Source organism: Camponotus vicinus, unplaced genomic scaffold (assembly GCF_025532165.1).
Source record: "Camponotus vicinus isolate PSW18456_S1 unplaced genomic scaffold, iyCamVici1.0 SCAF_6, whole genome shotgun sequence".
Taxonomy (NCBI): domain Eukaryota; kingdom Metazoa; phylum Arthropoda; class Insecta; order Hymenoptera; family Formicidae; genus Camponotus; species Camponotus vicinus.
In genome coordinates, this window is record NW_028141978.1 from 6,823,115 (window position 1) to 6,850,422 (window position 27,308).

The 27,308-nt window shown below is 37.9% G+C and overlaps 4 protein-coding genes and 1 long non-coding RNA gene across 13 annotated transcripts in view; 3 read left to right on the forward strand and 2 right to left on the reverse strand.

Moving 5' to 3' along the window:
* Positions 1 to 27,308, reverse strand: part of LOC145973151 (uncharacterized) — a 174,525-nt gene that overhangs the window by 80,673 nt on the left and 66,544 nt on the right. The window lies entirely within an intron of this gene.
* LOC145973141 (thyrotroph embryonic factor) overlaps positions 748 to 27,308 on the forward strand; it is a 66,907-nt gene continuing 40,346 nt past the window's right edge. The window contains exon 1 of one of the 4 annotated variants that reach the window (XM_083102364.1): positions 748 to 1,583. In XM_083102364.1, the coding sequence (XP_082958490.1) occupies positions 1,496 to 1,583 (88 nt within the window). In that variant the 5' untranslated portion in view covers positions 748 to 1,495. The remainder of the gene's footprint in view (positions 1,584 to 27,308) is intronic. The other 3 variants (XM_083102366.1, XM_083102368.1, XM_083102369.1) reach the window with 3 other exon arrangements.
* On the forward strand, positions 1,596 to 5,795 carry LOC145973153 (uncharacterized). Its single transcript, XR_014439377.1, has 2 exons — positions 1,596 to 2,517; positions 5,234 to 5,795. It is a non-coding gene; the product is annotated as an uncharacterized LOC145973153 (long non-coding RNA).
* Positions 9,876 to 12,142, reverse strand: LOC145973145 (uncharacterized). 3 transcript variants are annotated; one of them, XM_083102378.1, is made up of 3 exons: positions 11,916 to 12,142; positions 11,438 to 11,642; positions 9,876 to 10,679 (listed from the first exon to the last, which is right to left on the reverse strand). In XM_083102378.1, the coding sequence occupies exons 2-3, from the start codon at positions 11,638 to 11,640 to the stop codon at positions 10,139 to 10,141; spliced, it is 744 nt and encodes a 247-aa protein (XP_082958504.1). In that variant the 5' UTR covers positions 11,641 to 11,642; positions 11,916 to 12,142; the 3' UTR covers positions 9,876 to 10,138. The 3 variants fall into 3 exon arrangements, with proteins under 3 accessions (XP_082958504.1, XP_082958503.1, XP_082958505.1); XM_083102377.1 differs by having other exon boundaries at positions 11,438 to 11,645; XM_083102379.1 differs by having other exon boundaries at positions 11,438 to 11,701.
* On the forward strand, positions 13,770 to 27,304 carry LOC145973150 (uncharacterized). Of its 4 annotated transcripts, none has more exons than XR_014439374.1 (3): positions 13,770 to 18,466; positions 20,218 to 22,192; positions 25,312 to 27,304. XR_014439374.1 is itself a non-coding variant. In XM_083102394.1 (3 exons), exon 3 carries the CDS (start codon positions 20,687 to 20,689, stop codon positions 21,095 to 21,097), a length of 411 nt encoding a protein of 136 aa, XP_082958520.1. In that variant the 5' UTR covers positions 13,770 to 17,806; positions 18,309 to 18,466; positions 20,218 to 20,686; the 3' UTR covers positions 21,098 to 23,316. The 4 variants fall into 4 exon arrangements, 3 of the variants coding, with proteins under 3 accessions (XP_082958520.1, XP_082958522.1, XP_082958519.1); XM_083102394.1 differs by lacking the exon at positions 25,312 to 27,304 and having other exon boundaries at positions 13,770 to 17,806; positions 18,309 to 18,466; positions 20,218 to 23,316; XM_083102396.1 differs by lacking the exon at positions 25,312 to 27,304 and having other exon boundaries at positions 13,770 to 15,181; positions 17,598 to 18,466; positions 20,218 to 23,316.

The following is a 27,308-nucleotide window of genomic DNA, read 5'->3' on the forward strand; positions in this document are numbered from 1 at the left end:
TTTTATCGTTAAATGGATGACAGTCTTGATATGAAAAGAGGAGAACTTTTGTCAAAATCCAACTGTTCAATCTTTCATGCTATAACAATATTCAAAGTGCAGTATAAATAAAATCGCAAAAAATAAGGAAAAAATATAACGAGAGAGAGAGAGAGATTCATTCATAATGTCACACGCGTTTTGCGATAATTGTCGAATTTACGGACAAATCGGGTCATTTCTTTAATCTTGGTTGTCGTTTGGAACGGAAATCTGAAAGAGATGACCACAAATGACCCCGATATCCGTAAACACGCACTCGTAAAGATCCACTTTATCGGAGGCGGACACAAAAATCGTATCGACACGTATCTCGAATACGTCTACACGACACATTCAAGCCTCCTAGTGTTCGACGTCGCACAACGCAATCATCGCTTTAATAAACCTTTCCTTCATACATATGCGTAAATATCTACTCCCGTCCCCCGACGTCGATCGTTCGACGACCATCGCGCAAAAGACGGACGACGGAGAAAAAAAGGGGAGCAACCCGAAGAGTCGATCCCTCGCGGAATCCGAAATTTCGCGGAGACGAAGCAATTGCGATCGAAGAGTCGGAGGCACAATCCAATTCGGCACCGATCGGCGTCGGGTTTCTGGCGCGATGCGGCGTCGCGTTGCGGCCCCGTTAATGCGGGATCGCGGCGAGAGAGCGGGGTCGCGGCTGCGCGCGCAGTCTGATAACGCTGAGACAGGCGAGGCGAGCACACTCGGCCCTCGGCTCTCGGCTCTCGACTCTCGACAAGGCAAGGCAAGGCAAGGCAAGGGTCGGGTGCTCGTTATCAGTGCGGCAGGCGTCGGCAGGCTCGAAACGGCACTCGGTCCGCTAGTCGGCCAGGAGATCGCGCCACGAGGCGAGCCACTTTTAGATTGATTTTCAAGAGCACCGCCAAGCACGGGGCCAGCGCTCCGCGTTTATTTTAACGCGCCCAGAGGAGCGGGTACAGGGAATCCACCGATAGAGATAGTGCGGGAGAGCAACGCGACGGCGAGGCGAGAGGTTCGGCGACGGGCGATAGGCCTCTCCTCCGCGGGCGCAAGACCGGTCCGAGTCCGCTGCTGGTACCGCCGTATATTTTTCGATCGTGCCTGTCTCGGCGAGGAGACGACCAAGCGCGCGCGTACAACGCTCGTCGCGTGTGTACCATCGCGAGGAAAATACCCGTACATATCCCTGCCCGTACCTATCCGTCTGTCTTTTTCTCCCCGTCGTTCTCTCCGTCGTCGCCAGTTTGTCGATTCCGCTCTTTCGACTCGCGTCCGTCTGTCTCTCGCGCCGATCCGCTCCGCTCCGCTCCGTTCCGTTCCGTGCCTTCTTCTCTCTATCTATCTATCTATCTATCTATCTACAGTCGTGCGCGGTGTGTGCCATCGAGTGTATCCTCGCGTGTGTGCCGCGGCGATATAGGCCCCGAGGTGTGCGCTAAGTAGGCTTCGTGGCGCAGTGCGTGAAATGAGTGACAAGGACCGCTCCTCTCCCACTCTCGTCGAAAACAGTCTCAAGTCGCTGCTCGACCAGCCCAGCATATTTCCGCTGATCGGTAAGTGCTCGGCCAATTGCAACGATCCGCGAATCATCGAATCGCGCGCGTGTAACGCGCGCGTGTCGAGCGATTTCGCGCGGAACGCGACCTTTCCGCGGCGATGGTCGCGACGGATTCGCAAACGTTCTCCGTTCTCCGGCTCGCCTCTCCCTTTCCTTTCCGTGGGCTCGAGCTTTCTCAAAGCTCGAGTTTGAGCCGAAACGATTCCCGAGAAAAGGAGTTGCGCGCGCGCGCGCGCGCGGGTAACGTCAGCTCATTTTGCATTCGCGGCGCGTGTCACGCTCGTCGTTCGCCGGTCGCTCGCGAGCACGTGATTTTCGCGCTAACCGCCGCCTCGCGCCGGTTGCGCTTTCGAGAAATACCCGTCCACTTCGAAATACGCGCAAACACGCAGCTATCACAGCGCGGACTAGCGGCGATCACGCGAGCGCATTGTGCGTGGCACGCACGTCGAGTTTGAATATTCGACGCGACTGCATTTGAATTTCTCGAGTGCGCGACTCCGCGTATCGGGAGCTACGGGAACTCGCGCTTCTTCCCATTATCGGATCACGCGACTGCCAAGGAGAACCAAAGTGCAAAGGGCGAGAGGCGAGAATACGAGAGAGGAACGGATAAAGACAGAGAGGGAGAGAGAGAGGAAATAAAGAGAGAGAGTGAGGAACGGGGAAAAAGAGAGGAGTCACGGGAGACGACGAAGCGTGTGCTCGTCGTCGATGCGCCGACGCTGCTAGTCTGCCGATTAACCTCGTTTAGACCCCGTGGCGCACCACGTGACGCGCTGCCAGCCTTACCTCGCCACGAACATATCCAACCTACACGCTCGATTCCGCTTCGCTTCGGCGGAGCGCGAGCGTGAGGCGACTAATCTCGTACGACATAGCTGAGAAGCCCGAAGGGAAGCCACGCGATGGTGTTTCAACGTCTTTCAGTAAGGGAGATGAAATAGTTGACTCGAGAGTAATCGATGACAATTTATTCCGAATTTATAAATTTTCTAATCCTCGATATCAGGGATTGATTCAAAATATTTTGCATTTTCGGTCTTTCATTTCTCCCTCTTTTCGTTTTGTTTTTTCTAATAAATGCAACAATGATTTTCTTTCATCAAAGTGGAGTAGAGATGTTTTAGAGTAATTTATTTTGCATTTCACATTGAAAATACTGACTGCATCGTGATATTTATGTTCTATATTGTAAAAGTAATTAAAAAGATTGTTCAATCGCTTGTGATCAATATGAAATTATCAATTCAGGAAGCTTCTATAAAAAGGAGTGGAAAGAGGTTTAACAATTTTTTATTTATAATTCAGAGATGAAGAATTCAATCGATTGTGCAAAATCTATTTCTATTCAACTTGTTTTGAACTACATTTTTACAGAATTTAATTCAATCAAATCGCTTTATTTTTCTCGATTCAAAGTTAGTGAAATTAATTGAATTCGTTTTTTCAATCACAATTATCAACTTTTTTATTTTCTTTTATTTTTTTTTATTTGTTATTTCCGCAATAAAAATTTCACTGTAATATTTTCTCTCTCTCTCCCCTCCTCCCTCTCCCTCTCTCTCTCTTTGCATTATACATAGAAAAACAGGAAAGAAACGTTTGCATAAATCAATGCAGAAATACATTTTGCAGTTACATTACAAAAAGTAATACCGTAAAGTTAATTCCTCGCAATTCATCTATTTTTTTCCGGCTAATTACGGATACGCGTTTTCCAGGAAACACCGTTACCGTTTGATGTAAGTTGCAATCGGATGATGTAATTTTTGCGATGCAATTCGTTTCATTACGAGTGATACACGAAACTAGTTGCATATCCGAATGGGAAGTAACTCGTTACTCGTCGACTCAGGAAACCGTCCCCAATTCGCTACCTCTCACCAAATCGTATTATTAATGCAATGCAAATTAAATAATTAGTATCAAACATGGATGCGTATGCGCGAGGGAGATGGTTTGAAATTTTTACTCCGAGTTTGGCCAGCGATATGGAAACGTATTAAGCTCTTTCATCGGATAGATTACGAAGTCCGCTCGAATTGCTTTCCCGATTGCGCAAAATGCGATTATCTAAAGTGGGTTTCGATCTCGTTTTGAAGATAAAAATGAACGAAAATTTAACGCTACTTTCGCTTTCTTTTATAATCAACTCATTGTACAGAATTTGACCGATATAATTCGTTGATTTAATTTTTTACCTCAGTCATTACTTTTTATATTACTTGAAAATATGTGCTAAACTTTCGTCGCTAGAGTAATTCGGCCTCGAATTCAATTGGCATTCTGTTCGTTTGTTCGCAAATCAAGTTTGGGGGAAAAATGCGTCCTTGTCGCGATATCTTTTTGATAAAAGATACTATGTAGCAAACATACGCATGATATATCACGACAGCAACGCTTCGCATTACTCTCTGATACTGCAGCGTCGTAAGAACTAAATCCTCTACGTTTATCCATATGCAGATGGTTTATGAGTGAGAAAGAATCTATTTATTTTCAGTATTATGATACAATGCTGCGTTAGGTTTTCATAACGACTTATATTGCGATAGTGAATATCACAGCGCGTAACATAACATGCAGTGATTTTTTCAAGTATCTGACCATATTATTACTTCTTCTTTTTTTACATCACACGAGTATCTCACATCTTGATCTCTTCGCGCCAATTATCCGCTCTCATTATATACATAGTCTATGAATATAATAATAAAAAATCGATCCTATATATGTAATGCAAAAATATCATACTTAATAAAATCGACATTACATGCACATGCATGTACAAAGAGAGAGATTGCCTATTTTATTAGTATAGTATTTTTAAATTACATATATGGATCACATATAAATCATGTAAATTACACACATATATACGATCAATTATATAGAGACCAGATCCATTCCTCGACTTTAAGAGGCTCACACGCAGGCAGTGGAGCTTCTAATCGTGGCCTACATTTAGAGAACTCATTTGATTTATAATGACAGAAATATGTAAGTTCAACTGGGGTTTAATAGCTCCCGATGCTCATGTTTAAATTATTACTGATTGATGTAACATTATGCGGAAACGTGAAACAAGACGCACCGGGGGCTCCCGAAGGGACGAGGCAAACTGCACCTCGTATATTTATGCCGATCAATAGGAGGGATATAAACGAGAGTAATGGTAGAAGGGCAGAGAGCCAGGGAGGCCCCAGACTTTCCAATTCGGCCAATAACGCCGTATAATGGCATACATCTTTATTTATCCATAATTTGTTTGTTTCCAACGGTTCCATCCTTTCTTCGTTCTTGCCATTTGCTTTCTCTATTTCTAATTTGGCTTGTCTTTTCTCTTCCTGCAAGTTCACTACATAAAATGCACGCTTCACAAACACGTTTATCAATTAAGAACCGTAGACATTAATTAAAATTAATTGGAGTCTAATTGAGGATTCTCTCTCTTTATATTTATTTCAAGATCCTATTATCATGTTCCGTGTGTTAAAAATACTGATTTTTTATTTTTCTTATCGCGATCTATTAAAATGGAAAGTGTTTTTATTTTAAAATGTATACGTAATTATTTTTATAGAGGGTACAGGGCGTGGTTGAATGAGAGAGAAAAATAATCCTCTTTTATTTGTTTCTTAGCTCGAATAAAAGATTGGCGTGCTGTTTGCTTCAAACTCTATGCGTCAGTAAGTGATCGATGTCACTTATGGTCACTGTCGCGGACGTCATCGTTAGTGACCCTACGATTGTCGACGACGAGAAATGCAAGTCGGCAAGTAGACGCCGATAAGTCGCGCGTGCTAAGCGCCGTTTCATTTTTCATTCACTCTCTTACGATCGATATAGTTATCGCTGTTACTTTCTTATTGTCTGGAATCGCGAAATAAATCACAGATTTACGCATTGTCAATAAGACAAATCCAAGGCAAATGAATAGCTTTATATTATCATTATTGTATATCGTGATCAAAACTTAATCTCGAGCTATTATTACTTTGATAAGTTTATAATAATGTATGATAGTGTATAATTATAATCGTTTTTTTTAAATCTTTCAAAAGATAAATCTACGAAACTTTACAATATGTGTCTATAAAATTAGATAACCTTCGATACGATTTTTGTCTTAGCTATTTATTTTCGAAACCAACTATATTTAACGTATAAATCATGAAACGACTAGAAAAATTATTCAGCAATATATATGTGTCATTATATATATAAAATCTGTCTCTCTAACTCATTAAGAATCTCATACATTTTAGAAACCGTCAATCATTTCTGGTTGAAAACAGTTTCTTTTATTTTTTTCCCTTGAAATGTTTTTTTTTCTTTATTTTAGATGCCCTTGCCACATGTAAAATAAAAAAAAAAGAAATGCAGTAAATGTTTAGTCGTTTTTATTCTTATGGTCTTAATTAAGATAAATTGTTCTGCATTCCATCAGAACTTTAATAATTTGACAAATGTAATATGTCGCGGTCATAAATCATCATCTCAAGGATAAGTTTTTTAAGGACGAAATACGGGCTTGTGTTAATCCCAACCATTGGAAAAAACCACGGGTCGAAAGGACTTTATATTCGATAAGTCGTATTTCTCGCTTTCGGGTAATTATCAGCTGAGATGAATCGCATCGAAAGCTCAGCAACGGCATTACGTCCTGATCTCTACTGTAGCTCGTGCTCTTTCACAATACATATGTTGAACGATTATTTTTGGCGTGCCAGGACCGTACACACGTCAATCCGTTTGATGGATAGGCTGGAAGATCAGAAAAGAGCACCGGCAACTCGAATATGGCGCGGTATAGTGGAGCTGCTTCGCGATGCAGCTGAAGAAATATATATATAATCGCATCGACTTTATTTGTATTTTACACCAACTATACATCAATCAATTTCCGCGATTTAATGCAATGTTTTTTTCACGATCCATGATACTTTATACACACATATATATTTATATATATTAAATTATATATATATATATATATATATATATATATATGTGTATGTATGTATGTATGTATGTATGTATGTATGTATAATTGCTGTTTAACATATCTTCTACCAAATAGTGTTTTTGATAATTTATGAACAAGGCTCTTATCTGATAACGATTTTGCCATACAAGAGATTATCTCATGTTTGATTATAAATTTCACATTTTGTCAAGACTGATTAATATATCGACGCAATGCGAGATCATTTCCATTTGATTAGAGTCAAAAAAATATGATAAAGACGAGAAACAATTGATTACCTCGGCATTATTCTCCGAATGAAATAATAGCCACAATAGTGCCAACTTTATGGTGCATTAGATAGCCGCTTGATCGTTTTAAGTTGGCTCCAACATCTGCCATTCACCAACAACTGCTGGTTTTCGATGCCGTTCTAAGTCGTTGGTAGATCGTACAAAGACCAAGGTAAAGGTTAATTACCTTGTTTCTCCCGTTTACGATGACGATCTCTTCGATTACGATAGCGTTTTGTAAACACGTGTTGAATTAAAGGAAATCGATATAGGAATCTATATTTATTAAATTAAAAATCCATAATTTATTTGAAATAAAAAATTGATTGTAAAAATTTTTGTATATTGCTCTCTCTATTTTATTTATTTTAATTCTCTATCAAAAATACAATTTAATCCTTTAATAAAAAAATAAAGCATGTAGAGAAAATGTTCTCGACGTCACGTTTGTTATATATATTGAGATATCTCTGCAGAATTTATTTTCGCAAATTCACTGCCTCTGTTTATTCTTTTTAATCTATTAATTTTTTTTTGCGAAGACACGTTGGAAGCACTAACGACACTTTAATGTTCGATGATAATGATCCTCAAAATTATATCTTATATTTTGCTATTATTAGCCGCAGGCCAATCGGAGAGATTATTCGTCTCGTACACCTCTAACTGTTTCAAGGTCTGTCGCGATATCCGCGAGTCTCTCTCAAGAAACGTTTAGCACCGCGCGATTTTGCTCGTTAGCACGTGTTGCTCGATTCTCGTCGAGGTACTCATCTACTTTGCGAATGTCGACAGAATAGAGAAAATTTGCAAAGAGATTATATTGCATATCGGCTATATATTTCATAGGAATTTAATAAATAAAAAATAAGAAACGATAAATTTTTCCTCATTTTATTATCTCTTCTTTCGCGGAGACTTATGAGTAAGCTAAGATTTATCTCTCTAGGAAATTGTTCGCGGAACAATAAACTTATCAGTTGGAACGTAGTGTTCCAGTTTCAGCGAGTATTAATTTAGACACGACTATCGCTTTATATAGTCAACAGGTAAACGTGTGCGTTGGAGATACGACTGAAGTATCCGATAAGAAATTATTGCGAGCGTATTCATCGAATTGCTCGTTTTAGTTGCAAAAATACAACGTTAACAAATATCGATTGATATCTCGAAGTTAACGTCGCGATCGATCGATGCGCGTTTTTGTAGAAGCGATTCTTCTTTATCTTTAACTAAAGATTTGGGCTGTCGAGGCGATCGCTCGTGGCCTGGCGTGGCCTCCAAGCGAGTACCGCTTCCCTGGCAACCCGCCAAAACTTATGCCAGGTTTCAACATACCGGCCGACATGAGTATTTTCGGTTTCGCGGCGAAACGACGACGAGTCTCTCTCTTTTCCGCGTCTCTTTCTCTCTCTTTCTCTCTCTATTCGTCTTCCTCTCGATACGCTTCTTTGAAGGAAAACGAAGGTAACGATCTGCACCATTAGATCGGCAAACAAGCAGACGCTGTTGTCGACGCACGAATTTTCTAACGACGTAACTCGATTATTTTAATTTTCGACGTTACGATATATACAGAGGTCTTGTTTACTATTCTTATCATTCTACGGAAGGTCGAAAATTGAAACAACCGAAATTAACTGGTTTTCGGATCCCTCCTCTTGCCTGTTCAGCCACTTGTCGAAGCACAAGTGTAAAATGCTTAATTAACGTTCGGCAGGAGGAGTGTGACGACAATACATGATTAATCTCGTGATAAAACGTTCTCTCGTTACACTGGTACAGGCTATCATTATACCGGAGGAAAATAAATAATCATTTTTTTTCGCTTTATTTTCCAAGAAATCTTTTCGAGCAAGCTATTTTGCGTTAAAGAACGATCGGTTCAAATTGCAATGACTTAATATCAATTGTCATTTAATGCTAATAATAATATTTCTTGTGGAAAATATTCAGCATTAACGACAGACGATCATTAATTGCATCAATTCAAACGTAATTCATCAATGCAACTAATCATTCATCATCGCAAGAACTATTCTCTGCATTAGTCATCGTCTGTTAGTCAGTTGGTTAACCAGTCGATAATATACGAAGGAAAGATTAATATAATGATATAAATTACACAGTTATGCATTGGAGTGCGTAGCTTCAGTAACGAGATATAGCTTTTATGTTGTCGAAGCCAACATAAATACACGACAGGCTATAAATAAACTTTAGATTGTCTTATTAATTGTTCAATATTGCATATAAACGTAATGTTTATATAGATAATCATCTTTCGGTCTTTCCGTTTGAATGCAGGTTCACTGAACCTAAGTTCCCTTGAACGAAGTACGCATAATGAATCGATATGATAATAACGTTCGATAGTCCTGTCCCTATTCAATACGTGTGTGTGATATCCGATAGATGAAAGGATTCGAATTCAAATATATATGCAATTTAAGATTTAAACTCAAATATATAGATTGAATATTCAATTTTGCTAATATCAGATATAAAAACGAATATTTGAAATTATTGATGAAAAAATTCAAATTCGCGTGGAATCGAATTTAAAAAGCCGACATGAGAAAATTATTATCTTTGGAAAAAATTAATGAATTTTTTTCTTGAGAGTCGAAAAAATGTGCCCCTAAAATACTATCGTTCGCCCGCGTTTCGAGATGTGCGTATGTGTTGGCTAGTAACACGCACTTATCATTCACAGCTGGCAATGCGAAACACCGTCACGATGCATCTTGCGTCTAGTCCTAGAGTTGCTAGGCGAAATAGTCACGCGGTGCGAGCGTACATGTGTGTGCAGACTCGTCATTAGCGCGACTATCATTAGCCGACAAGGCCGTGTTCAGGTCTGTCGACAGGCGCCGCGGGCCCCGTGCGTCATTTCTCAGGGGGCTCGAGTTTCAATGCCACGTGATGGACAGCGTAATTTCGATTAATCTCTCTTTGTCTCTTTCTCTCATCTCAAAATCGCGCCCTTTTCTTTCTCGTAACGCGAAGAATTAACAACAAGTTACATGTTATACAAAGTCAATTATAATAATTAATATAAAAGATATTAAAGTAAAAGGACATATATAAATACATGAGATCTCAAAACTTGCGTAGGGTTTACAACAGTATAAGAGGCTGTCTTAGATATTGTAATTTAAATATATCTGTGTAAGATTCACACAATTAAATGTGTAAAATGCTTTGTGCATCAAAATACGAATGAATAATTCGCTCATTGATTTACATATATTTCCTGAAAGAAACTTTGCCCTCCCCTGATCCCTAGACGTCACCGGACGTATTTGAAGACTGAGGATCTTGAGGATTATCTTGCAAACGCGTTTCGCCCGAATATTCGGATATGGATGTTTCGCTTTTGCGCGGGGCATCGTCTTTGGAAGCTTCGTTTTCCCTCGATTCCGGAACCATCGCCTCGGTTTCTATCTCGCCGGGATCAGTGCGCGTTCTAGTTCTTCTTCTGGTTGTCGTTCTTCTCCTTCTTCCTCCCCTTCTTCTTCTTCTTCTACTGCGTCTCCTTCGAGGTCTGCCTCTCCTCCGTCTGACGCGCGATGGTCTTCTACGTCTTTGTCTTCTTCTTCGTCTGCTTGCGCTTCTCCTCCTCATTCTCCTTCTCCTTTCCTTCTCCCTCCTTTCTCTCTCTCTCCTTTCCCTCGCTCTTTTTCTTGCTCTTGCTTTTTCTCTTTTCCTCTTACGTACGCCGAATCGCCAAGGTTGAGCTGGACAAGGTTCCATCACTCCGTCACCCGTTCCATCCCCCAACGATAACTGTCCGAGGCAATCGCGATTGCACGAATAGTATCCGCTATGAATGCCAGTGAAATATTTCGATATATATAATAATAACAGTCATTTTCTTGGCATAAATTATGAATTATTACAATCGTCTTCGCATTCAAAATTTCCTACAATTCTTATCGTCAAAGACTGTGTATACATATTGAGAAATAATTTATAAATGGCAAAAAAAATCCTCCTTTTCTGTTTAATTACTCGACATTTGAAAGTTAAATTCAATTCTCTCAATGACTACATTAAAAGTCATATCGATGCTACATTATGTTATACCATCGTATGACAAAGCAGTTATTTGATCAAGTGAGAGTATTGTGTGTGCAAAGCGATCAAAATATTTTTTCACAAAGTGGGTCACGTATCTTCCATGCAATCGTGACTTAATCTATTGCGCTTTATTTTTGACCCAGCGGCTTTATCATTGGCACATTGATAAGCGAGTTTTTCGTGGTGCAGAAAAAAAATGATATCTTAAATACATTCAATATATTATGCGAATTTAATGTCTCTCTTTTAATCGACACACACACAATTTTCGAGGGAAATCAAAATATATTAAATTATTTATAACGTTTCAAATAAATTTCGATCAGGTGATAATTTCAACGCGAATAATCTCACTCAACACTATAAATGCTTTACGATATAAATATTTTTAAATAATACACGTTGTGTATTATCGAGCAAAAATTGCTCGTCAAATTAAACTTTTAATTAAGTGTAATCGCCATCAGCGATTAATAGGAATAAATCGATTCGGATTTGTACCTCCTGGACCGCTGCAGGATTCCATAGGACAAGCCGCGTTCTAAAGCGACTCGAACCTGCCGTCTGATATCTTCTTTAGGAACATCGTACTCCTGGGAAATATAGTTACTAATTTCCCGCGACGTCGAGCCTTGGACATCTTGCAGTCTACGTATAGCGTTTACAACCAGTGCCTCGACCTTTGGAGTCCGCCTGGCGGGCATTTCTACTAACGATTTTAGCAAATATTCTATATGCTCTGTGTACGTATACAGTCGTCATTTCCTTTAATAATTTTTTTCATTATCAATGTTGCAATCAATCATTAAAAACATATAAGACCTATGAGCTCTAACATTAGCTCTAACGCTAGAATTAATTTTTACTGAAGAATTTGAAAGTCTGAAATTCCAAGGATTTATAGAGATCTAAGAATATCGCTACGTAAAGACTTAATGACGTCTAAGGGTCTACTTGGATTGAATGTAGGGATATCTACCTGCATTGAGTAAAATATGACAGGAATGTATTTGATTATACTTCCTTTCCAAGAACACGTGTCGCAACCCATCAGATATTGACGCCGCGATAAAATACTAATAAAATACTAGAATGTTAACGAACTAAATCATTTTATATCTCTTGTATTTTTTTTATTGATACTTTTAATTCAGCACGCGAAATTTTCATTGATTTCAACAAGATAGTATCCAAGGGAAATGATCGTCATTCTTGTGACCATGCGATCATAATATCATTGTTTTCTCGATTTTTTGTATCGAAAATATCGAAATCACTATAGCTATGGAAATTTAAGATGCGATAAATGAAGTGAGTCATAACCATATTACACATATTGTAATGGACACTAAAATTTATGTGCTTTAAAAATATTCTGAAATGTTATATATATAGATCTTTTATAGCAGAAATATTTTTTTTTAGAAAAAATTACGCGAGTTTTCAGTTTCGCATTCAATAATAGTCGTATAGCTTTTACCAGTTTTCCTTGAACTTCGTTCTGAGCTATCTAGCGCAACTCGAGTAATCAGACAATTAAAGTACGACGACGGAATTCCTCGCCAAACCGAATAAGTTACGATTAAATCAAACATGCTTAATATCTAACAATTTCTCACAAATTGATCAGCAACTGCCACACTTAAATCAATATTTATATTCGGTCTGAAAATAGTGAGAACAAAATTTCTAATTATATACATGTATAATTATAAATTTTTATCCAAATTATATGTAAATTTCTATAAATTATTATATTACTATTTTTATTAGCTATTTTATATAATTTTATTTATTATTTTCAAATTATACTCTTTAAATTACTGATTCTTTGAAAATTATCAAGTTCATAAATTTCTAGACGAAACAAGTTTTTAGCATAAAAAAAGAAAAGAAAGATTTCATATCAAATTACTATGTTATTTGATTCAGAATAATCATATTTAGCAGCATAAAGCCATTATTATTTTCAGGAAAAACAATATTTTATAGATAAAAATGTCTATTTGTAGCGAGTCTGCTCGTCCTCCTCTTTCCTCGCTCTTTTTCTGCCGCTATCTCGAACAGAAATAAAACGGCACAAAATGGCACCAGGGAAGCATGTCAGACCTTTGTGCCGTGACAGTTCGGAATTCTTTTCTTATACCTTCGTAAATATAGTTCTCTTCCGGCTGTTTGAATTATCAAAACGAAATGCCGAGACACTATAATTACATTTTCTCGATGTAAAAAATATTATATTCAACTTGATACACTATGCTATTGTGTTCTGCTACAAGTATAATCGACGCAACAGGGATGTGTATTTTTTTATATTTTAGGAATACATTATTCGCTAAATTAAGCCGCATCAAGTTATTTATGCGTACAAAGATCTCGTAGGTGTCCCGTACAATCGGAGAGAGCGCATATATTTGAATTAAATTAATCAATTTTTTTATAAATGCGTATGGCGTGATAACGAGAGGTATGTTTGTCTTATCACAAAACGACGCGACTTATCGTTTTATCGATGGTATTGCAACTATGAGTATTGGAGATTGATACGTTTTATTAGATTTACTTATTGTTGTAAATGTGATTAGATCTGTTAAAAATGATCGACTGGTTTTTGAAGTACTTTCGATAAAATTATCAAAGATTGATTCGTTATATGTTATTGGTGACCGAAAAGAAGTAAATATATCGCTTCAAGTATGCGTTTATTGATGTTTGCATTATTTATATAGAATGTCTCATACTTGTATCGCGCTTCCTTTCATTTATTGATTTTTTTACGAAGAGAACTCTTAATTTATCTCTTGATAAACGATACTTTTTTTAATCACTTTTTTTCAATGTTAAAAGTAGCTTGATGATTAAAATCTTCTGAAATAAAAATTTTTTATTTTACTTGGAAAAATGATTAAAATTGCTATATTTAAATTATTATTATTTACATATATTTATATAAAATTGCTTATAATTATTAATTATTACTATTTTTATTTTGTGATTTATATTAAAGACAAATTTAATATTACTCCAAGAGAATTCATATGTCAAGCAAATGTGGGAAAGCTGAGCATTTTATACATGTATATACATACCTATATATGTATATATAATTTTTTCCGAATAGTTTTATAATTTTACGGGCTATAATATGAAAAATCAAATTCGATGATGGAAAAATTTTTTATCGAATAATGTTAGCGCAAGTTCCTGCAGAGTGCAGCACAAATCACTCGTAGACTCTACTGGCATCTGGTACAGCTTCGAGGAAATTGGCTCGTCGAAAGCCCGTCACTGATACCACGCTCGCAATGATAACACAGAAACCGCCAATATCCGAGTCCGATAGCTTCATCGCGCAATTTTTTCCTATACCGATAGTAATAATTAAATGTCTCTATCTAAATCCGGCAAGTATGAGAAACAGCTGATGAAATATCGCGGTAATTTTATTTCCCTCGACACACGTGTCTCGTTGCGTACAAGAGAAGATGAGAAAAAATGTCTGAAAGTTATTAATAAATTTCCACGAGAAGATATACGTCTTCAAAGCATTCACCTGCGCGTGTGCAAGGGCACCGGATACGCAAATCGCACACATAAACGTGTTGCAGACCTCTAATGTTGCTGTGCGTTTGTCACACACGGCACACATACACGTTCCCGACAAATGATGATTACTGCCGGTACACGAACAATGTGCTCAATAGCAATAAAAACTATCTATACTTTATAATAGAATTGTCGCGTTTTTGCATTATTTATATTTGCATCCTTATAATTAATTTCAATTTATTTGTAGCTTCGAATAAAATAAAATTGCTATGTATATGTAACTAATGACAATAATTGAAAAACAAATTCTACGATTGTATTATCATTCAAGAGAAATCCTCTAATTATCGAGTAAACGTTGAACGTAAAAGATAAAATCCTTCAAAAAAACGACAGTCTTAATATGAAATGAAGAATATTTTTTACCATAGCGCACACATTCACATACATATGTGCGCGCGCTATTAATGTGCGTCCATTGTTAGCATTTTCGACCTTGCAGCACGCGAGAACATGCACGGGGAACAATCGGGATGGTCAAGGAGAAGTTATTGAATAATCAGCTTTGCGAGGAAAAAAATGATTGCGCCGCCTATGAATGAAAAGAAGGAAGCCATGAATTTCTGATTACCGTACATTTTGTAAACACCATTTCGGAGCGGAGATCACGAATAACGCTGTATCGTCTGTGGACAGGTAAAAACCTTTACCATAATCGTACCGTCACTTCCTCCGTCCGTAAAGATTTTTGCGACACGACACTAATAACCGTGGAACAAAGTCTTCAGAAGGAAAAAAAAATACATTCTCAAAGCAATCATATCCTAAGCGAGATGCCTTTTTTACTCGCTAAATCTACGATGTCTTAAAAATGTTACGTCAACTTTGCGAGCACTAATGGGTGGATATAGAAAGAGTCTCGGGAGCGATATTAATATACGCGAATAAATATCGATAGAAGCGAATTATCCGCACATATCGCAAACGAATGCATGATCGGATATGATGTATATGTACTTTCTCTCTTTTTGGAGATTCCGAAAATTTTCAATCGTCCCCTCCGTGAGATTACTAATATCAACGAGGCGAATGCATGCGATTTAGAGCGTAATCATCGCGCGCCTCTCTTACGAGATACTTATTATCGCTATAAGGATGAATCTGTAATATCGAGACGAGCCAGGCTGAGCGAAAGTGCCTCGACCGCATAAATGTCGGCCGGGAACACCGAGAACGTGGCTTAACGAATGTGGAGAGATCGGTGAACCGGAAGCGAAAGGCGCGCGCGCGCAGCTTCACGATTCGTTTGATACGACGTATACATAAGATCGTCAGTCTCCTGGTCTTTAACGCTTCGCGGAACTAGAAATCTCCTTTTCACGCTCAAATCGCGCAAATTTTATTCACGCATTTCTATAACTCTAATTCGCGCGTGAGAGCGGCAATTTTTCTTTTTAAACCGCATAGATTAACCACAAGGTGGACATAGGACACCCAAGTAAACGAGCTGAAGACAAACAGATTTCATTTGAAGGATCTAAAAAACGAGAGGCGCATATTGACGAAAGGAGAAGAATGAAAAAGGAGAGAATCTTTAATTAATCATAATTGACTCCAATCTCTTTACCGTAATTATTTGTCACACATAGTCTCTTTCTATAAAGGTATCTCGATTATATATATATAATCCTTCTCCTTCGTGTAAGAATTCTCTAACGGATCAGATCGGATTGATCTTGTCGGTGTATCACTTTTATTACGTTTACATTCATCGCGAGAAATAATTGTTTCCACGTGTCGATTAAAAGCTAATTATCACGTTACGCTTGCGATGCAACGCGACCTTCGGCGCTGTCGAGCCGGACACGGATATTTCTATAGGCGCGTCCGTTCAGATTACCGTGAGTGCGCTTTCGCGTAATCAACGCGCCTCGTAATTTTGCGACGGTATCCTCTCTCGAGTTTTTCCGTCGCGCTAAAAAAAAACTGATAATTTTTAACGAGAGAACCAAGCATCCCGATTGAAAATTGGAAACCCGACATAAATGGAACGTGACCTCCAAGTCTCGTATATCTCGAGAGAAAGAGAGAGAGAGAGAGAGAGAGAGAGAGAGAGAAAGAGGTCGGGGATGTAGCGCGGAGACTCGATGTATCGGAAACGGGCGCCCACGTGCGCTATTTGATGCAGTGCGATTCACGTGGCGCAACACGTGAGTCGGCGGCAGCTATCGCGCCGGGATTTCTGCCGAGGGTAGATTCGCGGGTGGCGCGACAAGGCGGAGGGATCGTTAAATGTGAAGCGAAAAAAGAAAGGAGCGCGGGGAAAGGGGACGAGAGGGACGGAGAGGGAACATTGCTCTCTCTCCTTTAGTTACCGGTCGCTATTTTAGATACCGTTGTGCAATTATTACCGGAGCGAAACAAAGAACGGAAATCTCTTCGATATCATGCTGCAATAGTCGTCCCGATTCTTCGCATCAATTTTACACGACATTATTTCGCAGTGTCGAGTGTCTTATCAGTAGCCAAATGCGAGAAACAATTTCTACAAGTCATATTCTTCTAAGAACTTAATCTTAGGCCGATATTACATTTGTCGTACGACAAATTTTTTAAGCACATTGATTGGCTGCGGGATAATAATTTTTTGAATCTTTAGAAACTTTCTATCCCGCAGCCAATCAATATGCTTAAAAAATTTGTCGTACGACAAATGTAATATTAGCCTTAGTTAATAAAGTTTTAATCTAACCGATCGCGGCCACGTTAACTCTTTTAAAGTCTGAGAATCAAGCGGTTTCCAATTCCTTTTATTCGATACGTGGCGTTCATTCGCGGTATAGAACGATACAAGAGACAAGGGGATTACTTTATATGTAGCGTTGATTCAGATGGACTATAGGGAATCGTCGGAACAATTTATATTTTAATCGTCTCATCTCAGTGTGTATCGCGAGAGAGAAAGAAAGAGAGAGAGAAAGAGAAACAGACGAGGCAAGTTTTTATCTGTCGCGTAGCAGGCGATAGTCTATAGTCTATAGTCTATACGATTCATCTGCTTCAATTATTAAACGAGAAGGAGGAAAAATAAATGCGGCATCACGCACGACAGAGTCAGAATCGCATGGCCCACGCCGATCTCAGCGTCTAAGCATCGACGTCTACCGGAATACAATCGTCGTTCGACCGGAAAATATAAAGGGATGTGCGGGCGACGTCCATAAATCGTCGGGCGATGCTGCGGTTGACAGATCGAGTCGGGAGAAAAAAAGAATGCTGATAAAACCTAATGGATCAGACAGCTCATAATATCGCGTATTCGTGAGTCATATTAAGATCCATATTAATTATTAGTAAATTTTATCTTTCGATTCATATAGCATTGTACACAATCTTCGTGAAAGATTAATGAAAAATTTCAACAGCCGTAAGATAAACGTGAACGCACGAAATGCAAATAGTCTGATCTAATCAATTTTTTCGTGAAAAATATGATACATCTTTCTTAGATTTTTAGAGTAATTATAAGTATTGAAAAACATTTCGGTGATTAACCTTTAAATTAATAATCTAATTATAGGTGAAAGGCCTGAATCTTCCTGAATCTAAAAGATAAAACTTTGCTTAACTCACGAAAAATATCAAATTAATTAAAAACGTCAAATTATTTCTAGCTCAAGAGCTATTTATTATTAATAAAGGATTGCTTTCGAATTGATTAAGGAATCTCGTCATTCTTTCAAACTCGTGCGAAACTATTTTCGATTATCCTGTATTTATATCACTGTCTATTGAATAATGCTTATTTATAAATGATTGTTAGTGAGTGATGCAATGTCTTATGAAAAGAATAAAAAGAGAGGTTGCCAGGCGAGAGAAATTCCGGAGATCGGAAATATGTGTACATGCGAGTACGTTGACCTGAAATGACCTGACCTGCGACAACTTAACATGTCCAGCGATAAACTGCCGTATATCAAAGTAATTTCATGCGCGGATCATCGGTTCCGATATATATATATATAGATGCGTTACGTAGTGGCCGGTGCGCTACTTTTACGTAAATGTAAATATGCGTACAGTCTTCTGCATATCTGCATGTGTGTGTATACGCGTAAGTAACTCGATGACGTTGCACTCGCTTCAAACTGACAACATCGGCTATTAATGACCGCGCTTTTCTTACGATTCTCTTCTCAAGATCATTCATGTGAAAGTGTTTTTTACAAATTTTACTCGCGAAATTTCAGACGTCTCAAAAATTTAACACTATATTACATAATAAGAAAAAAATTGCGAATCTGAAAAAAATCTTTTTTTAGCAATTTCAAAGATATATATATCATCGACTCGTGTATAAATACAGGCCGACAACTGTCACTGATTATCGCGTTTATTGATTACGATTTCGAATGAATGTTATTCACATCTAAATGAGAGAAGCGAGTGAATTACATTTTGGTACGCTCGACGCTCACCTGTATAATATTCATCCGACACGGAATTAACGCCGGAGCGCGCAGATATACTCGAGTTCGCAGATATACCCAAGTGGGGTTGTGGGCGAACACGTGACCGAGGAACGTGCCTCTCCCGGTGCACGTGGACCCGGGCGCATCCCCCGACATCGGCCGCTGACGCGCCTCGTGCCTTCAACCCTCTTTCGTTCGAAGGCGGAGGAAAAGCTTCCGTTCGTCTCAGTCATCGCCGAGTCTCCTCAGGCTGTGTGTGTGCGAAATTGCATCGCCGATTTTCGCGAGTCGACGCGCTACGAGAGGAGAGTCTCATCGCTTCGAGAACACGAAGCCGCGAATCGAAATCATATACGTGTTATTCGCGCGCGTAAAAATTCGCTCGACATTTTATAAATTCGAGAGACACATTAACCATCATGGTGCTTATAATTTTTCGTGGTTGCGATTACGTTCTCGATTCAGGCCATGAGGCAAGAATGACAATCGATAGATTTAAACGACATCTCGATAAAATCTAGATCTCGATCATTTCGAAGAAGCTAACTTTCGGATTCGCGCCGCGGTAACGCGACGAGTTTAATTCGCAGATCATCGAATCGAGATCGACCGTAAGGCAACGAAGGCTTCCTTTCGCGGCAATAATCGACAGTTACGGCGGAACGTAACACTTGTTCCTTCATGTGATAGTGATTTTCTGCATTACTTACTTAAACTTATCCGTAATACATCCAACTTGCATTTTTTAACATAAAGATGTAAAAAAATTTGCGATTAGCTAATGCTATTATATTTTTGCTCTATATATTTCGAGTGATTGAATAATCTCAATTTTCTAAATTTTGTATGTTATATTATTTCAAATATAAACATAAATGGACAAATATTCATATAATATTTAAAACTAATAAAGATTTATTAAATTATTTTTTATATTAATTACTTTGCATTAAGTTTTTTAATTTTTGCTTTGCTTTGCTTTTGAACTTTCCATTCCTATTTTCTTCTAAATAAAAAAGTATCGTGTCGAATATATTCTATGTATTATAAGTGAAGTAAAGCTATCAAATATATTTAAAAAATTCCGTTTTTTATTTTTTTCATGTATCTTATCCAACGGACAAAGTCAGAAATAAACAATATTATTCTTTTATGTTTGAATAGTCGGATAGAATATTACGAAGGATATTTGAAAAAAATATATAACTATTTACATGAATGAGAAGTTTTTTTAATCTGTTTCTATACACTTGTTTATAGAATTCATGGATAGTTTGATGACAATTTGCCGAATGCAAAAAACTGGATAAAGCAAATATAATATATCTGTTAATGTGACTGGTAAAAGTATAAGAGAATATAAATACATCGTGAATAAAACTGCAACTACGATTGAAACGATAAAAAGTAATCACATACGTCATCGTATATAATCAATAAATTATTTCGCGACGCAAGAGAACGTATTGAAAGTTAACATTTTCGCAATAATTAATATAAAATAAATCAATAATCATAACGAGGAAAATATTCCATTATCTAATAACGTGGCATCAAAATTAATCATATTAGGACTTGAAATGATAACGTGAAATAATAACGGACAATTTTTGACTAAAAATCGAAGACAGACATGGTGTCGAATCTTGAGTGATTGTATGAAAACTGTTCACATTCAACACATCTTACATCCAATAAGAAAAAGAGAAAAAATACTGTCGAATCCAGAATGGATTCCTGCGGCTGGACGCGAATGGGAAACGAAGAGAGAGAGGAGATGGCCGGTGCGGACGCGGCCGCCTCCTGGCAGCAGTGTTACACCTGGTGCACGCCGTACTCGCATCCGCACCCCCACCATCACCACACGCTTCATCCCCGTCAATATCAGGGTAGCCAGTATCAGCAGCTCCCGGGGAGCGCCTCCGCCGCCGTAAACGCTTCCACTACCCACTACCCATCCTCCCAGCAGCATCATCTGCAGCTGCAAACCGCCCAGCCGCCGCCTCTGGACCAACAGCAGCATCTTCACCCTATTAGAGGACAAACCGGGCTCAGGAGAGCACTTTCTTATGACGGACCAGGTATCCAAACCACGCCAAAATATCTTGATGTCGGCGATATTGAACAGCTTTGTAAATGAAAATTAGGTGAAACTCAATTTATCATATTATGATTACGCTACATGCGTCCTCTATAAATATGCTAACGATTAATAATAATCTTTTTTACGAGAGACCGATTTAATCCCGCGACGCGGAAGCTGATTACATTTCCGACAATCCTGGCCTTGGCTGCTGGATATTCCAAATTATCTTTCTCGCCGCGCTCCGAGGAAAATTCTCCCTGGACGCGAAATTATATAAGTGCCCCGATCGATAGTCACGCAACGTCAATCACCAAATGGATCGATCCTATCGAAAGGGTTAATATACCCCCATCGGTCTCGAGCTAGCCTCTCCTCTGCACACATATCTTAAAAATATCATGATTATAATTCCATTCTCTCATACACTCTAGCTATGCCCAGGAGGCTCGTGTTTCTTCGTCGCGAGTTTTTTATGATATCATCTCTTCTATCGATAATACAAAGATTATTAAAAAAGATGTAGAATTCTAAAATTTATATTCTCAGATGGCTGATTTAATACGGCTCCAATAAAAATAATATTTATTCATACACATATTACTACTGACAATTTCGTCCGGCGTCGATTATCTATCGATAAAGTTACTCAAGAAGATCCATTTTTATTCTAAGAACTCGATATGGTGGGCGATTAAAATAATGAAAACTATATAGCTTCGAGCGGAAAAACGGCAAAGTGAAAATGTGTTTCAAATTTTACATTCTACCAATTAACTTTTACAATAAACGCGGAAGAATAAGCAACATTTATGCAGCGACACGAATCATATCTTGCGATGGCAATAAAATTACAGATTTTATTGCCTCCAGACAGCAAAACATAATGCAAAATATAACAATGGAAAAAAGGTCGATTTTGGTGTCAGGCACTTTCATATCATTAACGTAGGTCGTAAATGATAAGCGGATAGATTCGCGGATTAGGAATTTTCATCTTCGCATGACGCCGGCGTCGGAATGGCGAAGATGCCGAACGCAATTTTTCCGGAAGCGTATTGCGTAACGCGTTTCGCGACGAAAGGGATTGCCCTGTCGCGGAAGCCCTCGCGAAGGGGCAAGAGGGGAGGATAATCGCCCACGCAACCATCGGTAAATAGTCCGCTGAATTATTCATGGGAATCTGTTGCTTCCATCTAAACGGCTGTATCGCCGGTCTCGCATTGCGGATTTGTTTACGATTTTGTTTAACCAAAAAATACGTTGAGAAATAGATTGACTCACTAAAACACAGAGGAATAAATCAAATTATTTTTAAAATTCACAATTCTTTTTTGCGCAATAGAACGGAGATAATTTATTTAAAGTTTATTATTAGACTGGTTATTTTTATGTCGAATCATCTAAATCTCTTAGATCATCTTGTAAAATCGTGAAATTGGCTATGTATGTATATATTGTGAACATTTAATAACTTCCATTAAAACTTTACTTTTGATAACTTAAACGCTTGTAACAATGCATAAAAAAATTGTCGAAAATAAGAAATTGTGACTTATGATGTAAAGTTTGTGAATAACGTATATGTATAGATAGCAAAACGTAATCTAAGAATAGTAGCGTTACAATGTGATTCTGCGTAGAGATGACGCATTTCAATGACATCATTAAAATTGCATGTACTATAATTATACTTCTTTGTTAGTATTTCCCGCCATGCGTCGATTGTACTTTTCGTGAGCGCGTTATTTATTCATGACGCTCTCATATAAATATTTATTAATACGTTTGCCATCTACCTAATGAAACAAACTTTTCGCATCTCTTATGATCTCTTATGACTGATCTCTTCGACTCAGGAACGGATAACTACTTATCGTGGCCTGGAGAGCTATTATGTAACCATTTATGATTCCGATTGGAAACGTAAGTTTTCGACTGGCGAATTCTGTCCCAAATCTGATCGCGATCCATTTTTTATGTTATTAAAATCTTGTCGAAATTCGAGTGAATCCGAATCAATCACACTTCGGTTGTCAACAATAATTTTTGTAATTTTATTCCAATTGGAATTGAATTTCCATTCACTTGCGAAGTGTCAGAAATATTTCGATTGTTTCAAATATTATTCGTGATTTGTATTTATATGTTATGTGATGAGAAGCGGCGTTATTCCGATCAAAAACGATTTCAATAGCTAGATAATAGCTCTTTTAAAATTAATAATTTCTATACATTTCTTCTGCCACTCTCTACAAATGTAATAAAAAAATGAAAAGTTCACATATTAATAGAATTATTTCCTACATCATGAATTTACTTGCTTTGAAATTCAATTATGTAATGTAAATTCGCTTAGTTTAAAAGACTTTTTGTTGAAAAGAGTTGTCCAGAAAATGCAGAGGGATGCATCGAGACGGTAATCGTGTTTACTCGAGAAAAGCGATTGCAAATGGAAATCACTGTTACGTTCTGTCTCATGGAAATTTGAGAGGTAATCTCGATATCGAAATAAACAACAACGTCCATCATGTGGAGCGACATAACACGGAAATTGTATTTAATCGCGTGATTTCCATGAACGGCATTCCTTTTACCATGTCGTTCTTTTCGCGCGCAATACTCGCCTTTATATTACTCCATTATTCAAATCGCATCTCGTCCGGTCAGTTTTGAGATGTATGAGAGAATATAACTTTGCAAACAGACCGCAATCCGCATTATCTGTAAAATTCCTTTCGATTACAGATAGATCGTGTTTTTATTTCGTATTCTATCAAATTTTGATTAAATAAGATAAATAAAGTAGTAGACTATCTCAATTATATATATATATATATTATATACAATCTTCATAAATTCATCAAAATCTAATAGAGAGAGCATTAAAAAAACATATTATCTTTATGAATAAATTTTACAAACAATACAGATAAATGAATGAGATTCGCATATGATTGTAAAATCATATATTTTCGTTTTTTTTCGATAAGTTTAACCTTAATTTCACACCTTGAGAGGTGCTAAAAATCATACGCCCGTTAAAGCCTGAGAGTAAATGATTAATTAGACAGTACGCTAACGACGTTTAACGACAGGAATAGTAAACCGAGTGAAAATTCCTTGCTACCGCAAGGAATCCGCGATGAATTACATGGTGATCGCTTGATTAGCAAAGCGACATCGCGAGAAGAGATTCGCGCGTATCCTCGAGCGGGAACATAAATCCATCCGCCGTCAGGACGCAATTACGGCAGTGCTTCTAACCAGCCGCGCATGACTTATTATTGTTTCTTCGCTGCCATATATATGCGTTTCATTCGTACGTACGTATGAACATAGGTAACGAATGTATGCTACAGGGATTGGGCGGACACACGCGCGAAAAGCATCGAAAAGGACCTGTTTGTAAGTCTGCTTTTTTTATTTTTACGCAATTAATTAATTAATTAATTATTTCACGACGTGTTGTGCGTTCCGCGCTATCATAATCTACGGATTTCTTAGAATTCGTCGTTGAATCAATGAGATTCCGATGATAAAGAATTGCTACAAAATATTAATCTATGAAAAAGTTTTGATTGAAAAATACATCTTGGTAATTTTAATCGTTATAATAAGCCGAATACTTAAAGAAGAATACGCGAAAATTAAAAAAAAAGTTTTATAAAAGATTATAAGATATTATAAAAAATTGGGACATAAAGAGAGAGATAGAATTAGAAAAATATCAATCTATAAAAAAGATGTAGAGTTTAAAATGTATGTAAACGGATTTATCTAGAAACTAGTAAAATTTAAGGATTCTGTAGAATAATTTAATTAAAAAAATATTTGTTAATAATATTTAATATTATATATTATATACAATGAAAAAAATATATTTTCTTTAATTTCTTTGTATTTAATTGTGTTTTTAATTATGTTTTAATTATGTTTTGATAGTTTTAATGATAGATTTTTCAAAAGATGTACCACGAAATATTATCCACTACTTTTGATTACATGTTTTCTCGCAATTCCGTATCTTGAAATAGATCAGTCAAAAGCCATTTATAATTTCGTTCGAATTATTTGAATTGATCGGTGAAAAATAATTAACGAGGTCATTATCGCCGTAATTAATTTCTTTCTCGCGTGAATAATCTGAATGAAATTATCGTACAGATTGCTCATTAAACTTCCTCGGGAAGCACGCGATATTTTTTTAAAATCCGTATACATCGTTAAATCACGAAATTTTCTGTCGTTTTTCATCTCATCATGTATAGAAAAAGATTGGATCTACGATTCATGGAAAAGAGACATATTGAGGGAGGCAAATCCGCGCGAGAGGGGCGTAACGACATCGCGAGAGAGAAATGATGCGGCGGGGGCAGAGGCATCAGGGGACTAAGACGGAAGAGGAGAAGGAAAGCGATTACTCCGCGACGGTTTGCATCCTACGTCGACCGTCTTGGTTAGAAATAAACAGCGCGTCCGTCGCGTTATCCTGAAACGTTGCATTATCCTCGGCAGCGAGATGGAACGCCTTGGACAACGTCCTTGAGCGCGGAAACGCACTTGCGATACGTAGACGAGCGGAAAAATCTAAACGCGAAGATCGTGTCCAGTCCTCAGCGCGGTTTTTCTTCGATAATAAACTTTTGCAGGAATCCGCATTTCGCGACATCGCGTTTTTCGAAATTTAGTTTGTAATGCTTAATTTAGTTTCGCAATGGAACGCGGAACTTTATATATATATATATATATATGTGTGTGTGTGTGTGTGTGTGTGTGTGTGTGTATGTGCGAATACAATCATTCGCGTTTATACTCTATCTATAATTATACTACAATCATATAATTAATACGTATGAAAAACAAATACATATGATTAGATGATTATACTCAACGAGACAAGTCTGTTTTACACAACGAAGGTCTCAGCTTGGTTGTTTTACCATTGAATCTATTAATATATTTAGCTAATGGTTATTAGCGATTTTTTCATCAGTCTTTTGACATTTTAAGCGAAAAACTCTGACTATTTCAATTTATTCCAAATTAATAATTACATATAACTGCTCTCTCTCTCTCATATGCAAAAAATATATTCGCGCTTGATATTTTAATTATTTGCATTCAACATTATTAGAACAAAATATATGCAAGTATTAATTCAATATCAAAGAATTTCGATCAGTAAAATTTATTTGAATAAATAAACTAAATGAGTAAAAATATAATAAGTATATATAGTATCTAATGATTATCATAATTCAAATTACTATTGATTACCAAAACTTTATAACAATTCTTGAAGATTGAGAGCGCATCTGAAGTCGTAGATGCGATCTAATAAACGATATATAGTATTTATTTATATCTTTATTTTTAATATTATAGCTCTGATAAAAAGAATACAAGAGGATACTTTAGATAAATATAAACGATTATTCATCGTGCGATTGCGCGAATCATTTTTACCTTTCGCGCCTTAACAGTCTCCGATGCTCATGTTTTAAGGCTGCTGACACGAAAAAAGCCAACGGTGTATTAATGAATAATTAATAATGACGAATAGGTAATATCGCGGCACGTGCGATTTTCTATCGTTGTCTCGCACATTCTCCGTTTGAAATAACGAACCCAAAGAAAAATAACGCGATAGCACGGAGTATCGCAGGTATATTCCAACGACCTTAAGGTCGACGGAATTCGCTGTGCGGAGAAATCCGAGAGCAGGACCGTGCCCGCGGGCGCGTGGGCCCGGGTGGGCAGGGCCCCGGGGTCAGGGATCATCCGCGCGGCAGAAAAGTACCGGGAAAATGTTTCTGCCGCGAGAGATACTCTATCTCTCGTCTCATAATGCGCAAGTGGGAGGCTGCACGCATACGCGCCGAGAAAGAGAGAGTACGGACCAAGCCGTACGCGCGCGCTCGTCCTCGTATGCAGGGTCCGCATCTCGCGGACCCGCAATCTCCGTGAAAGAAAAGGACCCTTTTGTCCGCTCTTCTTCTCTCCTCGCTTTATTGGGCTTTGTTTTACTTCGCCTCCACCTCCGGAGAATGCGATTCGTTGCGCTACGGACGGCATGCGATCTTCGACACAAGCGTGCGCGCGCGCGCGCGCGAATATAATGTGTCGTATAATGGAACGAGAGAGGGAGAGAGAGAGAGAGAGAAGGAGATCGAAAGGGACAAGTTCGCTTAGCAATTTCTCTCTTTTTATCTCTTTCATTTTCAATCATGACGTTCAATAGCAATACTATAATTGTGTCGTTTTC